This window comes from Papaver somniferum, chromosome 8 (genome assembly GCF_003573695.1).
Source record: "Papaver somniferum cultivar HN1 chromosome 8, ASM357369v1, whole genome shotgun sequence".
Lineage (NCBI taxonomy): Eukaryota > Viridiplantae > Streptophyta > Magnoliopsida > Ranunculales > Papaveraceae > Papaver > Papaver somniferum.
Genome location: NC_039365.1, coordinates 19,016,418 through 19,032,627, shown reverse-complemented (window position 1 = coordinate 19,032,627; position 16,210 = coordinate 19,016,418). Strand labels below are relative to the sequence as shown.

The 16,210-nt window shown below is 36.5% G+C and overlaps 1 protein-coding gene and 1 non-coding gene across 2 annotated transcripts; one reads left to right on the top strand and one right to left on the bottom strand.

Moving 5' to 3' along the window:
* The first annotated feature begins 1,446 nt into the window (after positions 1-1,446).
* On the top strand, positions 1,447-1,520 carry TRNAV-AAC. The gene has a single exon. It is a non-coding gene; the product is annotated as a tRNA-Val (tRNA).
* A 177-nt stretch (positions 1,521-1,697) lies between these two features.
* On the bottom strand, positions 1,698-5,324 carry LOC113306610 (cell division protein FtsY homolog, chloroplastic-like). Its single transcript, XM_026555535.1, has 12 exons — positions 4,879-5,324; positions 4,680-4,784; positions 4,496-4,572; positions 4,352-4,410; positions 4,143-4,180; positions 3,543-3,663; positions 3,369-3,437; positions 3,203-3,285; positions 2,862-2,930; positions 2,686-2,748; positions 2,438-2,568; positions 1,698-2,070 (listed from the first exon to the last, which is right to left on the bottom strand). The coding sequence occupies exons 1-11, from the start codon at positions 5,224-5,226 to the stop codon at positions 2,455-2,457; spliced, it is 1,146 nt and encodes a 381-aa protein (XP_026411320.1). The 5' UTR covers positions 5,227-5,324; the 3' UTR covers positions 1,698-2,070; positions 2,438-2,454.
* Between the last annotated feature and the right edge of the window lie 10,886 nt (positions 5,325-16,210).

The window sequence follows — 16,210 nt, the reverse complement described above, 5'->3', positions numbered from 1 at the left end:
CCCATTTTTCAAAATTTATTCTCATTAATGCGAGAAAATGAATGGATAGAAACAAGCGGTTAAAAAGACGTTACAAAAAATGAATGGTTAATAAGACACGCGTAAACAAGGGAAGACGGAATTCCGGAAAATTGTCGGCAGAGCAAAATGTGAAAAGACAAGCATATGCGATAATATAGGGTGGGAGTTTTCTCATATCGCTCACCCTGTAGAATAAACGAAATGAGAAGAGGCAGAATGTAGGAGTGAGATATCGCACATGTTAGTAAGTATGCGAAGTAAAGACTATATAACTTAAACGAGGGAGATCGCACACAGCAAGGTTGAGATGACGTAATGGATGATGTCAGCAAAGTCACGAGTAAAGTGTGAAGATTTGTGCGAGAACGAGTGATTGTACATGAGCGAGTGTATCGCATAGAGATTCCGAAAATAAAGGATCTCTTAGCTGTCATCCACTATGTAAAATCTTATATAAAGAGGAGAGGTTATTACTTGTGGGAGAGATCTAGTTAGTGAGTTCTAGACAAGAAATTAGGAGAGAGAAAGTAAATCTAGGAACAAGTAAGATTGTTGTAATACTTGTATCCATCTTGTAAATCGACCTAAATCTTGATAATCAATGAAGAATTTAATGATGATTATCTAATATTGATTATAGTTATAGTGGAATGTGGTTGTGAGGAAACTTGCAACTATAGTCAGATATCATTTTAAGCTATATATTTATTTTGAGTTCACCAGCTTGATTGATGCTAATTTGTGTTATTCCACCTAGCTTGAATAAATCAATCATCAATAGGTGTTTTTCAATTGCTAAACTCTAGGACAGTATATAAAATGGTCGATGACACATATGATGTGCTGATCATTTAATGGCTCGTACTTCGTAGCAGCGATAGCACCCATCAGTGGGGGCGAATTTCAGCAGAAGAAAGGTAAATGAACACAACAAAAAGATGTATACACGTTATACTGAGGTGGGGCAATTCATTAGAGAAACCCAAACTCAAAGCATTCTATCAAATGGTGAGTGAGACTCAGACTGATGTACGGCGCCAGGCCCCAACCTCCCACCACCCATAGAAATCACTTCAAAACTAAGAAAGCGTGGGATACAAAAAAAAACCGGATGAGACTGTTTTTGTAAAGAGTGATGATAGTGATTTAAGCACCGACAGGAGTCTGACGGTCCCAGATCCTGCGTTCTCAGCATCAGGAGGGGCAGGCAGGCGTGGGCCCCACCCCCTCTCACCACGGTTCTTAAATCACGGTGCATCTATCATTTTCGTTGTTTAAAGGGATGAGAAACAGTAACATAACAGATCTAGATTCAGAATCAAACATTTCGGTATTTTGCGTTTCAACTTTCAAGTGCATCATTGCATTTCGTTTTAGCAAAATCTTAAAGTATTTATTTATTACTTTCAAATTACTGCCACAAACGGTTTCGTGGTGTAGTTGGTTATCACGTCAGTCTAACACACTGAAGGTCTCCAGTTCAAACCTGGGCGAAGCCAATAGATCTTTTTGTTTCTACCTCTTTTTTTTTGTTCTTTTTTCCGATATAAACCACTGATTAATCCAGCATCACTTTCTTGTACAGAACACTCATTTTGCTTTGAAAGTACAGAACACTCATTTTGCAATCAAAATAGATGAGTATGGATTTTGCTTTATCAATCCAATCCACTTTCTTGTACAAAATTAACTGATTTGCATTCAAAATAGATGAGTATGGATTTTGTTTACTCAGTATGGTATTCATACATGAATGAATGTTTTCAGTAAACAAACTAAAACACATTGATCCCAGGGAGCGTGTTCCCAACTCATGTATACTTGTAAACCATCTTCAAAATTCAATGTTTGGCAGATTGAGTGTTAGATAACATGGGACTTTATTTTGCATCCACTGCTTGTAACTCATGTCCCGTTCAGATACTGTACCACAAAATTTTGGGAGACTGCCTTCATTTTTGGGGTTCAGGCATTCTTTGGTTTCTCTGCTGCACCGAATGAGTATCATCATCTCGACCAATTCCTTTCCCCAGGACCTCCTTGGCACCCCTGTTTAATAAACCAGTCAAGGAGAATCTTTAGTCATAATCATAATGAAAGTTTGTGAAAGAAGAGCAAACAAATACGTGATCCTAATTACCAATCAATTTCTTTCCAGCTTAGAAAAAAAATTGTTGCGTTCACCAATAAAGTTTTGGTTTAGTCAGATAATATCCGCTTATGCTAATTGATATAATGGGTGACACTGAAAAATGAATTTTCGGGTTTGAAACGACCATATATGAACTTACTGAACCTGGTTAACCAGAACAATATGAAAATTCCAACAATTTGAAACAATTAATAAGTAGGCAACAAGAATGGAGCATGTTGATACACGTCAAATACATAGGCAAACGGTTATTGGCATACTGACCATTTTTCGGTAAAATCTTAAGAGAAAATGGCATCAACAAAGGCCTGGGCGTCGAACGGTTGCAAGTCTTCAACTCCCTCGCCAACACCCACAAACTTTATCGGGATGCCAAGTTCATCCACGACGCTGACCTGCAAGCAGTATCTTCAATAACAACACCAAGCTTTTGCATGCTGGAACACTTAAAACCATAAGAAACCTAGATGTAAAACCAGCACAGAAAAAACCAGGTAAAAGTTTAAGCTTACCACACAACCACCTCTAGCAGAACCGTCAAGTTTCGTCAATATTAAACCTGTAATACCAACCACCTGTGGTATTTTTATAAAGTATACAATAATCAACTATAGTTGCACAATCAAGAAGCTACTGTATAAATATCGAAGACTAGAGCAGCTGATAGTTTTTCAGAGATGAATGATACTTCGTTAAACTCTCGCGCTTGTGGGAGCATATTTAGACCAGTTGTTCCGTCCAGAACAAGCAGGATTTCCTGTAAAGTTTGCATAATAGTTAAAGATCAGTAAATATTCAATCTTCTTTATATCAGATAAGAGTGTCAAACTTCACGTAGACACGTTATTACAGTAGACCCTGCAATGTTCATTATTGTATTTAGTTAGATTTCTCTATGCTACTTCTCATGACATATCAGTTTGACAGTTTAAGAGTATACTCGTTAACCATAAAAAGCCTACTAAAAAAAGGTTCAAATAGGCTCGAAGCTGGAATTTAAAGAACCATAACGGTATACTAGTGTATTACATTTGGGGCACCTGCAACCACTTTACCGAGAGATTTCTTGCAGGTTATCAATTCTTCCATCAGGTCGAAGTTAGTGTGCAATCCTGGCAAACAACACCATGGATCAGAATGGAACCAAATGGATCTGAAAATTATCAGGTAAAAATAACAAAATCTCTGTACGTACGTCCAGATGTGTCGCACAAAACTAGATCATAACCCTCTTGTTTTCCTCTTTTGACAGCCTGTGAAAGAACTATACAAAGAGATTACACGAGTATCCTACTTTTCACAAATGTGTTACTAAGAGTATTAAATTGTTTCTTCTTTGACAGCGAGAATACTCCGATTAGGTGTATACCTGCTGAAGCTTTAGCTTTATCATTTTCAGGCATAACTATTTCTGAGCCTGTTCTCTCGGCCCAAATTTCCAATTGATCACCAGCAGCTGCTCTAAATGTATCACCAGCTGCCATTAATATCTGGCACAACCTCAAACCATAAACTAAGAAAGGTTTAAATCTTAAGAGAGCAAAAGCTGAAAATACCGCCAAATTAAAAATATGTGACAGCAATGCAAAGGTTCAAGCATACAGAGTTCAATTTATTCGGCATAGACCGAAAAATGTACACTACAACTGCAAGGTTTGAGACGCATCCTTAGTACTTGACATGTCTTATCCACACATTGTTTTACAAATTTCTCAATTAACTTTAGGTTTTTGCTAAGAAAGAAACGCAAAGGGCTTACTATGACGATAAAAATAGGTCCCCGAGACACTAAAGACTAGAGAACAACCCGTAGGAAAGAGCCCTGTGACAATAGTAGAACAGTACAACAAAAGATATACAAATTCGAGTAAGATCTAAATGCAAGCTTTCCTGTGACACTGAAGACTAGAGAACAACCCGTAGGAAAGAGCCCTGTGACAATAGTAGAACAGTACAACAAATTTCTCACCTTTACCCCTTCTTTCTTTAATCTAAATGCAAGCTTTCCTGCAAATGTACAGTTAAACAAGCTTGAGAGAAAGATCGACATATTCATTCTTCGTGCTTCATGCACATTATATAAATACTTCTAAATTTCTCAAAACTGCAAAATTCAGTTTCATATTTTAAATTCTTAATAGAATACAAATGAAATGACGACTTCGTCGAATGTATCACCTAATGAAGTAGTCTTCCCTCCTCCATTTACACCAACAATCATAATTACCGCCGGTTTCCTAATCCAAAACCAAATATGAACTATGAATTCAATTGCACCAAACACAAAATCTCTAAATTAAACACAATGTTCAAAGAACCAACCTGAACCCAAGTTGAAGTTCTGACTTATTCCCTTGTTTGCTTGTTAGCAAATCAAGCACAAATTTCTTCAAAGCTTCCTATACACAAACAACAAAGAACTCAATCAAAAAAACCAATAGCAGCTAGCCCCGAGTTGGAAACTCATCATCATCCTAATTCCTAATAAACAACATATGTACCTTACCTTAATTTCAGTACCAGATTTGAGCTTCCCACTTAAGATATCCTCCCTTAAACTATCAACAATCTTAAATGTAATTTTAGGACCAAAATCAGAAACAAGTAAAGCCTGCATTATAAAATTCAAAAAACCCATTTCAGTTCATTACTCAGAAATTCAATTCAAGAACTTAAACAAACAAAATTAAGAAAACTAAACTAACCTCTTCAAGCTCATCTAAAACTTTATCAGTATCAGACAAATTCCACATCATAAGAAGCTCATCAATTACAGAGAGATTTTCTCTAGTTTTTGAAAACCCAGAGAAGATTTTCTCAACATCACTTTTAGCTTTCTCTTTAAGTAACCTTCCTAGTTTTGAAAAGAACCCTGTTTGACCAGCTGCTGAGCAAATGAAACGGGGAGGAGAATTGGAGTTAGTCCTTGTGTATCCATTTTGTGGGAACCTGGTTTGTGAGAGGTTTAGTGGGTGTAGATATGATTTTGGTGTAGAAGAAGATGATGCAGGAGGAGGGGAGAGAAAGGAGGATAGATTTGAGTGAGAAGCCATGACTGTGTTTTTTTTCTCTTTTGCTCACTATCTCTTCCACTGGTTTTTTCTTTTGACAGTTAAAATTCTCTCATCTTTCTGAAATTCGTCGAATTTTACCTGAATATCTTATATAAATTGCGAATGTGACACTGGGTTCCTGGACCAGGGTCTGCCTTGTAGCAAAACGGATCTGGTCTCGGAAAATGAGGAATGTATGAATTTATGATGAATATTGACCTATCAATGGTGTGGCTGCAATGTTCCAGGACTTCGGCCTCTGGTCAGATGATTAATTTCTCTAAATCTGGTATTTTCTTTAATAAGAATACTTCTCCAGATATTATTGATAGTATTAGCATCTTCATGGGTCCAAAAGATTGATGTGAAAGATAAATACCCGAGATTCTCTCTCTTCACAAATAAGAGCAAAGTGCAAGCTTTTAAACCTTGCATTGATAAACTAAGATGTATCCTTACTGGTTGGGAATCCATCATGTCAACAGCTAGGAAATTCACCATGATACCCTCTGTTACATCTACTTCCAGTACTTACCAAATGAACTGCTTCAAGCTTTCAAAAGCCACCTGCAAAGAAATAAACTCTATCCAAAGGGACTTCTTCTGGAATAAGGCGCAGGACAAACCAAAAGGATTATTTTATTTTTCATCGGATGCTTTCAACATAACGAAAGAAATAGGAGGTCCAGGCTTCAAGAATATGAAATTCTTCAACAATGCTAAGATCACAAAAATAGCTTGGAGACTTATCTCTGAGCCTCATTCCTTGTGGTGATGCTCTATGAAGGCAACTCATTTTCCTAATCAGGATGTCATAAGAATGGATAAAAAAAGCATTCTGACTCCTGGATTTGGAAAGATATCTTTGAGTGTATTGCAAATATCCAAAAGTACTACAGTTGGAAAGTGGGGAATGATATTCAAAATACACATATGGGAGGACAGATGGTTTAGGATTTAATCCTATCAAAACCACCTATGTGTCCTCATGACCTTATAATTGTGAATCAACTATTCACTGACACTGGAGAATGAAACTTTAATCTCTTAGAAACTTGGTTCTCTCAGGATATCCAAGATGTTATTCAAATCAGTGAACATAATAGTGATGTTGAGGATAAGAACATCTGGAGTTTGTCAATCAAAGAAGACTTTACTATGAAATCTCTATATGACAAGCAAATTTCTATATGCTAATGACACCTGCAACACCCCTTGGGGAGAAATCTGGAAACTAGATACCTTCCCATCTATCCATCTAGTTATCTGGAAATGTGCTCATGGCATCTTACCTACCAATGCCAAGACTGCCAGCATTCTTCACTATATTGACCTTATTTGCAGCATATGCAAGTGCGGTCATGAGGATATCACCCATGTTCTTATGTCATGTCCTACTGCTTCTGAAGTATGGATAAAATTATTTGGCATAGATCACCAAATGTTTGGAAATTCCTCCTCTTTTCATGATTGGCTCAACAAATGGTTCCAGGTCAATACTCTGATTGCAAGTTGGAATGTCACTCTTTCCACTATATGCTGGTTTTTATGGAAGGCCAGATGCGATTTTGTCTTCAGAAATATCAAACCTAATGCTAATACCACTGCGACCATGATAACTCAGCATCTATGTTCCTTAAACAGAGTGATGCATAAACCAAGGCAATTCTAAATAATATTTATTATCAAATGGATAATGATGACATGAATGAAAGACTCGTAAGCACACACAAGGAAAAAAATTGGTATTACTATCAGCATTAACATTACGGAAGTCTTCTTGCATGATACTAATGGTGGAAAATTCCTGTACAATAACTTTGCGTTATTGGCCATGTCTTCTTCAGTGAACTTTATGGGAGCAATGAACTATAAGGACAGTACCATTGGAATCAACAGGGATGCAAGAGAAGCTAAACTAGCACCAGAATTGGGTAAAAGCTTCACATAGCCAACATAAACTTTGCAGCTCAAGACAATTCCACTCTCAAAGCAATCCAGAAGGAATACCAGTAGGAGGTTCAAGGGAGATTTCAACTAGGATTCCACCAAATGAGGGGAGCAAATTTTGAAGCTATTGATTTTTGTCCTAGGAAACTTAACCAAAGTTCAACATCACCTAAACTTATCGGAAATTAGATTAGCAAAACTTTGTATTCGATCAGAGTATCTTGAAAACCTCAACTGGAATGGCCCGAACCTCCAACAACTACTTATTTCTCTTCACTCTTTTGATGTTTCGGAAATTATGCATAATCAAACTATTATGTATCGTAATTTGGCATTTCAACCTGGTGCTAGAGTTAGCCCAGTTGAAGGCTTCTCTGTAACTTTAATTAGATGACCTGAGCTTTTTGGTTAGTTTCTCTTTTTTCTTATAAAAAAAATGGTGTGGAGCAACAAAAATAAGCTTAAAATACTCTGGATTAAAATGGGAGCTTTGCAGATCGTTCTCAACTGAGTTAATTCAGTTCAAATTTTCTTTTGAAAACCAAATCCTTTCTTATGTTTTCCTAATTAAAATCTCCGTTCTTTCCTTTCTACTTAATCTTATCTTTTTTCTCATTTCTGAACTTGTTTTTCCAAACTATAAAAATTTAAAATGATGTTCAATTTTGGTTGAGATATTAGTAATGTAGTTCTAATATTGTTGTAGGTTTCCAAGTTGATTCATGTGTATCTACCAATAGTGGTTGTCTTCGGTATATCTTATCTTCTAAGTTTGTCGCACTTGTGCTTGTTAAAGAAACATTTTTGTTATATCGTTGCTCTATTTTTTTTAGGAAATTTAAAGTGGTTTGAATCAAAAGTTGTTTGATTCGAGACGTCAATCCATCAAGTTTACAATCTCATTGTTCTAATTGGTTTTATCATTTTGGTCGTTCTCGCCATGAATATATCTATGAAGAAAATGTGTTATGCTCAGTCCAACTCAGTGTTTTCGAATATCCGTGATTGCAGCTGGAAAAATTGGAAAATTTCCCTCTTCTGAGAAATTCAAAAGTCAATATACCGATTCTATTTTTGACTGTTATGTTTCAACACTTGATTTTCAAAGTGGTAGATGGTGGTGTTATACGTCTCGGATTGTGATCGTTCTTTGTAGGATTGTCGAGTTTTATAAGAAGAACGTATCGCCAATGCATTGTCTTCAAATTCATTGTCGTTTGATATCTAAAGAAAAAGTGGTGCAAATTGTTAGAGCACTACTCGGTTGTACTCGTAAGTGTTGCTATCTCAAGCTTGTTTGTCAATGTTAGTGGTCAAAACTATAAGTCTTGATTTCTAGTCTACCTATAGATGTCTCGGACTAGGATAGATTGTGCAGTTGAGCATTAGACTTCAAGGCATTCATCATTTGAAGACGAAAAACTATTAAGGAGAGCTTGTGGAACTTAATCAACAAAAGATATGTGGAGACTGAAACTCATCTATCACTTGGAAAGTCTATTTCTACTATATCTCCTATATTGAGACATAAGTCGTAGTGCTATATATTTTTCTACTATGCACATTTGATATTTCGATCTGAGTTTAACTCGCTTACATATTTCACGAAATATGTGTTGGGAAGCTTTCGCTTCGACCAAGTTCATCTTATATTCTTGACGAAAGTCAAAAAATGATCATGTGAAAATTTCCGAGTAACATCTTACATGGTTTGTGTAACGCGATCATTTGGTGTATACTTGGAATGTTTCGTTATGATTATTTCAATAACTTGAAATTTGCTTTAATGCTAATAGTGTGTGAAAACGGCTATTGTCATCCTCTAAGAAAGTTTCAATGATTGTAATAAAAGTTTAGAACACTTAACCATTATTAGATTATGACATGTTGTGCACTCTTGCACATATGTAATCCATGTCCGGGAACCATAGTATGCATACCCATACGCGTACCTGTTGGTTTGAGAAGTCCAGGAACCTAAGTATGCATACCCGTATGCATGCTGGCGAAAGGTTCATGTCCGATATTTTCTGCTGGGATTTGTGGTTTGCATACCCGTTCGCGTACTGGCGAAACCCAAACTCAATCCAGGTGTTTCAAGTGTGCGTACCCATTTGCATACTTGAAGGTTAAAGTTCTAAAATCGGTTGTATACATGAACTAATACATTTATATAATAAGGAATGCAGTCTTTGCAAACCGTGGCTATAATGTTCATGAATTGATTCAAGTGAATCAAACCCATTTTGTTTTGATTGTGTTTTTGTATACTTCTATGAGAATATAGCAATTGAACAACTCTTTAACTAGTTTCATTTGACTTATTTGAACTAGTTATGGTTAAGATGAACAAGGTTGATATGAGAGTGTTCATGTGGCTAACTTCGGTTAACTATTGTTGAGACAACATGGTGCACACGTTTAGGTACGGTTACTCAAACCTAAACGAATGTACATTTCATTTGTGTGTAACAAGCTAAGTTCAATCTAACGGTTGAAAGATATGAGCTTGGGTCTAATCATGTTTTCATCTAACGGTGAATATTGAATGTTTTGTTACTAAGGTAACTTAGATTGCAAACCTTGATTTGAAAACTATATAAAGGAAACTCTAAAAACTGGGAAACCTAATCCCCACACCTCTTGTGTGATACTAGTTGCATAATCTAGAGTCGATTCTCCTTTAACCTTAGGTTTTTCACGAAACCCTGTTGGTTAACGCCTTAAAAACTTCATTGGGATTGTGAAGCCAGACCCAACTATTTTCTCTGTAGTTGCGTGTTCTGATCTTGCTTGATTCTATCGTTTGATTATTATCTTCTCTAAGATTTTCTCGAAATTTATTCTACGATAGGAAAGATAAATAGAAGTCACAAACACCTTCGTATAATCGTTTGTGATTCCACAGTATCTTGTTTCGTTTCCATACGATTAAGATTATTGTGAGGTGATTGATAATACTTGGATGTTCTTCGGTAATATAAGTACGGTTTATCAATTGGTTCTTGTGCACCTTGATTTATCAAAAGACGGAACAAAACTCGTAGGTATTTCTGTGGGAGACAGATTTATCTATTCTAGTAGACTTTTTTGTGTGAGACAGATTTGTTTATCAAGTCTTCGACTTTGGGTCGTAGCAACTCTTGGTTGTGGGTGAGATCAGCTAAGGGAATCAAGGGCGTGGAATCCTGCTGGGGTTCAGAGACGTAAGGAGTGCAACTGTACCTTGATCAGTGTGAGATTGATTAGGGCCCAACTACATTCCAGTCTGAAGTTCATTAGTAGTAGGCTAGTGTCTGTAACGGCTTAATACAGTGTGGTTTTCAAAGCTGGACTAGGTCCCGGGGTTTTTCTGCATTTGCGGTTTCCTCGTTAACAAAACTTCTGGTGTCTGTGTTATTTCTTTTCCGCATTATATTTTGTTATATAATAGAAATATCACAGGTTATGTGTTAAGATCAATCAATTAGATAATCCAACCTTTGGTTGTTGATATAAATTGATTGACACTTGAACATTGGTCTTTGGTACCGTTCAAGTTATTTCTCTTTATTCAATCGGGCTCGCAAATTCTTATTTGTTTGATTGCGGATTGAATTGAGAAATAGAGATATCGCTCTTTGATATACTTTCCTATAGATTGCGTCTGACTGTCTAGTTGATTCTCTTGAAAGTATATTGGAGTAAGTCCTCTCATATTTCCAAACGAAACATTGGGTATGGTTGTTAGACCTCCGCTTTTTCACAAATCATGTAAGATAGTGTTCATATAAGATTGTCCACGAGTCCTCCCTCTTACCTAATTTTAAAAAAAATATAAAATAACTAGATGTTATATGATAAAAATGTTGTAGATACATCAAACAAATAGGGAAAATAAAATTAAGTTTGTGTCAAGATAATATCACTACAAGCAAAGCCCGTTTTAGAATGGATATATTACAATTGTTCGCGAAACGTTATAGCGAAGTAAACTTTTAAAAACTCTTATTCTTTAAAAACATTGTTGAATGTTATAAAAGGTAATTGTTCAACAACATTCCCCAAAAATAATGTTAAAGGTAAAAAGAACCTACAGTTTCACAATGTTTATGAATCGAATCAAACAATATAATTTTAACTCAAATACCTGGTCTATAGATTCATTTAAATAATCATACTAAAGAAAGATCCCTCAACAAGATTCTTTATGTACATCAATTCAATTCTTTAGCACAAGACAAACATTTTATAAATGGAAAAAATTACACTATAGTTGTTGTGTCGATCTAGCTAACTAGAAAAATAAAGTAGGTTCATGTGCCCAATATTCTTTTACATTCAACTTCAATGATATTGCCCCTTATCCGATGCGCTCTTTGGCAGTGTTATATTTTGATATTGTTAATAAGTTCGTTGAGACTTGTGAAAGAAAAATATTTTAGACTTATAAAACTTAAAAATAGAAAGTTTATTGCAAAATTGATTTCAAGATATTAAAAGTAACCAAGACACTAGATTCCACTATTACACATGAATGAACGATACCAAATATGTTTCAAAACTCTAACTATCCTTTAAGTCCTTTATTTCTTAATTCACACATAATCAAACATATTCCCAAATATTTATTATATTCCCTAAGAATAGACTATCAATCGATTAAACAAAGTATAATCTATCAAATTGAATCACAAGTAATTAAGAAAATTATGTGAACATTTAGAACTCCGCAAAAGCGGTGATTGAATGAATTATAAATTAGAGAAAATAAAATTGTTACCAATCATTCATGCATAGATAGCTTCATCCATTGCCTTGGTTGCGCGAGAATTAGCTCATCATCATGGAAACACGCTCAAAATTCATTTTTATTGCTCAAAGGGTGTTTACAAAGATGAAATGGGAGAAACAATGATAAAACCGGGTTTGTAACAGTTTTATTTGTTACAAACTGAAAAGAACGATAAAACAATATTGTCGCTGATTCTGTAGATCCACGACCCACGCCTGTGTGTCGTTTCCACGGTTGAAAAACGACTGTCTTGGATGGTCTTTTCTTCGTGTTCTTCAGATGAGAAGCAGGTGGTTCTGATTATCTCCTCTATCTTCTCCAAAACTCTCCCAAACTCTCCGTCCCCTGATCTGAATCCCGTGAAGCCTTTTTATACCCAACAGCTCCTCGGAATCTCTCGACTAAATGCAAATAATTCTCCTCATAACTGCTCTGTATCTTTTCTTTTATTTCTTTTCAGAATACGGGAATAATTTCCCTTTTTAATCTCTGCATGCGTCTGTTGGAAATTGCGATCATCCAAACATGAAATATGCACGTAACAGATTGAGCGGAACACTCTCAGGGCACACGCAGACTCCAAAAATAACTCGGAAAAAAATCCCAGAGAATATTTATCCTCTTTGTTTCTTATGTTTGCACGTTCTATTCCTTGTTTCTCGAAACAAACCTCATTACCGTCCCTGATTAGGTGTAACAGGTTGATAAGAGTCCAATTCAAACCGAAAATCCGAGAAAATCTCGGTCAAATCCACTCCAGCAGTTTCCGCAGGTGAGTGATACATTTTCCCGCCAAAAGATAAAGTTTAAACGTGGAAGAAGAAGAGGGTCCCCATATCCAGAGTAGGGGTTCCCTTAGCAGGTGGGTGCTGAGAATGAAATTGGGTTGTACATAGCCCAGGGTGATCCTTAGCAAAGTGGGGGTCCGTATAGCAATTTTCCTCCTGGGGGTGCTCCGAGCACTTTTCGAGCCAAATTTTCCAACAATATTTATTTCCAAAAAAATACCTACAAACACACAAAAAAACATAATAAGTACAAAATTATCGAGTACTCACAATACGGAACATTGAGGACAAATCAGACACATAAATGCGTCTATCAAATACCCCAAAACTTATTATTTGCTAGTCCTCGAGCAAAACTAATCTAGAAAATAAAATGACTACACTAAGCACGTGCAGCAAGCCGTTAAACCGCTAGGTGGCCCTAGCGGCGGAGTGTTGTCTCCGGAGAGTTTACCAGAGGTGTACCCACAAAACCTTTACTCCAGATTCTAGCTATCTAAGCAGAACCTTGGAAGGCACTAAAGAATCTCCTTGGTTGGCATACAATCATTGACTATAGGAGGAAGTACCCTGATGCGAAATTCCAATTGTTGTACACGAGTTTGCACTCAGCATACTAAAATTCATATATAAGTGACAAAGCTCTACTCAGATAGTTTCTGGACATCATAACCGGAGTCAACCAATCACATGGAAAGATTAAAAACATGGATAAATAGAAAAGTAGATGGTTTAAAGTGAACGGTGTTTCCCATATCTGTCTGAAGGCCTCTGCCAAGATGAACCTATCCTAATGGACTGAGATACTGGTCTGACTAATATCAATAAAACTGGCATATACAAGGGGACCAGTTGTCGATAAACCTAACTCTAGGTCAACACAACTGGCATATACAAGGGAACCAGTGGTCGACTTTATTGAATTTATTCCGGTTGGTCTGATGGTCTGGTCTAAATTTTTTTATTTTTTTTGGTATCTCAATCACTCTATTTCACCCTAGCAAAGGTAACAACTTGAATCGTATGCCCCACCAAGTCACTTAAAAAATAAAAACAGAAGGATTAGGATTCAACGAGATATGGCGAAACTACCATGTTTTTTTTAAATTCTAACACCTGAGATATGTGCTTTTATGAATACTCTTTAGATGTTTCCATATAATCAGATTGTTTCCTCAACTCCTATAACCAAGATTTTCCCATCCACTTAGATTGGTTAGTTCCAACCTTAATGAGCATAAATTCTAGGCTCTGGAGTTTATTTATTGCAACTAAAAGCTAACAAAAAGTTTCTTCCCCACCCCCAAACTTAAATCTAACATTGTCCACAATGTTTCTAATGAAAGAGCAATATCAAAAAGTAAAGTAACATGAGGAATCAGTAAAGAGAGAATTCGGAAAGATAGTACCTGGGTGAAGAAATCAAAAACTAATATACAACATACAATCCCCTCGATGGTCAATCAAGGGTAAACAGGGTCCTCCAGAGGGACCTCCTCAACATCACCTGTAGGAAAGGTCTCTAAAAAGGATTTCAATCTCTGACCGTTAACCTTCAAAGAAATACTACCATCTGGTGTCTCGATCTCAACAGCTCCATGAGGAAAGACACTGCGAACAATATAAGGACCCGTCCACCGAGAACGTAACTTCCCAGGGGGAAAATGCAAGCGGGTATCATACGGAAGAAATTTTTAACCTGGAGAAAATGACTTTCTTAAAATATTCTTATCATGCACAAGTTTCATTTTGTTCTTATACTCCGTAGAACTATCGTATGCATCTCTAAGAATCTCTTCCAACTCATTGAGCTGGAGTTTCCTATGGGCTCCTTCCTTGTCTAGTGAAAAATTTAGCTGCTTAACAACCCAATATGCTCTATGTTCTAACTCAACAGGTAAGTGACATGCCTTTCAATACACAAGTCGATAAGGTGACATTCCAGTGGGGGTCTTAAACGCAGTACGGTAAGCCCATAAGGCATCAGTAAGCCTAGACGACCAGTCTTTCCGATTAAGATTAACTGTTTTCTCTAATATATGCTTTATCTCCCTATTGGAAATATCTACCTGACCACTAGTCTGTGGATGATATGGGTTAGCCACCTTATGTGTAATACCATATTTCTTCAGCAAAACCCTAAAAGGTCAATTACAAAAGTGCAACCCTCCATCACTAATTATAGCTCGCGGTGTACCAAAACGTGTAAGTATATTATCTTTCAAGAACTCAATCACAACCCTATGGTCATTAATATTACACGCAACCGCCTCAATCCACTTAGAGACATAGTCTACAGCGACAAGGATGTATAAGTTACCAAAAGAATTAGGAAACAGACCTATAAAGTCAATACCCCATACATCAAAGACCTCAAAAAATAAAATAGGGTTCAAGGGCATCATGTTCCTACGGGAAATGGTTCCTAATTTCTGGCAACGTTCACAAGTAACACAGTAACTGTGGGAGTCTTTAAATAACGAAGGCCAATAGAATCCACACTGCAAAATCTTAGCAGAAGTCTTCTTAGCACTAAAGTGACCCCCACAAGCATGATCATGACAAAAGGAAATAATACTGGACTGGTTACTCTTAGGTATACATCTCCTAATAATCTGGTCGGGACAATACTTAAATAAATAAGGATCATCCCAAAAGAAGTGATTAACCTCGGATAAAAACCTAGAACGATCTTGTTTACCCCAATGATAGGGCATTCGATCAGTAACAAGATAATTCACTATATTCGCATGCCAAGGTAATTGGGTAACAAAGAACAATTGTTCATCAGGAAATCTATCCCTTATAGGAAGGGGATCATCAGGGGAATCAACAACTAGCCTAGAAAAGTGGTCTGCTGCTACATTTTCGGCACCCTTTTTGTCTCTAATGTCTGGAGAAAAATCTTGCAACAAAAGGATCCACCTAATCAATCTAGGTTTCGTATCCTTCTTAGACGGAAGATATTTCAAAGCAGCATGATCATTATATATTACGATCTTAGAACCTAAGAGATAGGGTCTAAACTTGTCTAAGGAAAACACAATGGCTAACAGTTCCTTCTCAGTAGTGGTATAGTTCAACTGGGCATCATTCAGAGTTTTGCTAGCATAGTAAATCACATCAAGTAATTTGTTTTCTCGCTGACCTAGCACAACACCAATAGCATAATATGAAGCATCACACATGATTTCAAAGGGTAGGTTCCAGTTGGGTGCCTGGACTATGGGGGCGGTAGTGAGTAAAGTCTTAAGCTTCTCAAAAGCCTCTAAACAAGCATCATCAAAAACAAACTTAACATCTTTTGCAAGCAAATTGCAAAGAAGTCTAGAAATCAAGCTAAAATCCTTAATGAATCGTCGATAAAAACCTGCATGCCCTAAGAATGACCTAATATCTCTTACGGTTTTTTGGGACCTGTAAAGTTTTAATAAGGTCAAATTTGGCTCTATCTACCTCTATACCATTCGAA

Bases quoted from the DNA above. Each gene is read 5' to 3' on its own strand.
- LOC113306610 (XM_026555535.1), bottom strand. From the start codon at position 5,226: ATGGCTTCTCACTCAAATCTATCCTCCTTTCTCTCCCCTCCTCCTGCA. The intron at 4,411-4,495 runs GTTGGTTCTTTG...GTTTTGGATTAG, and splicing joins GAACTTCAACTTGGGTTCAG to GAAACCGGCGGTAATTATGA. The intron at 3,286-3,368 runs GTACGTACAGAG...GTTGTTTGCCAG, and splicing joins TTTGTGCGACACATCTGGAC to GATTGCACACTAACTTCGAC.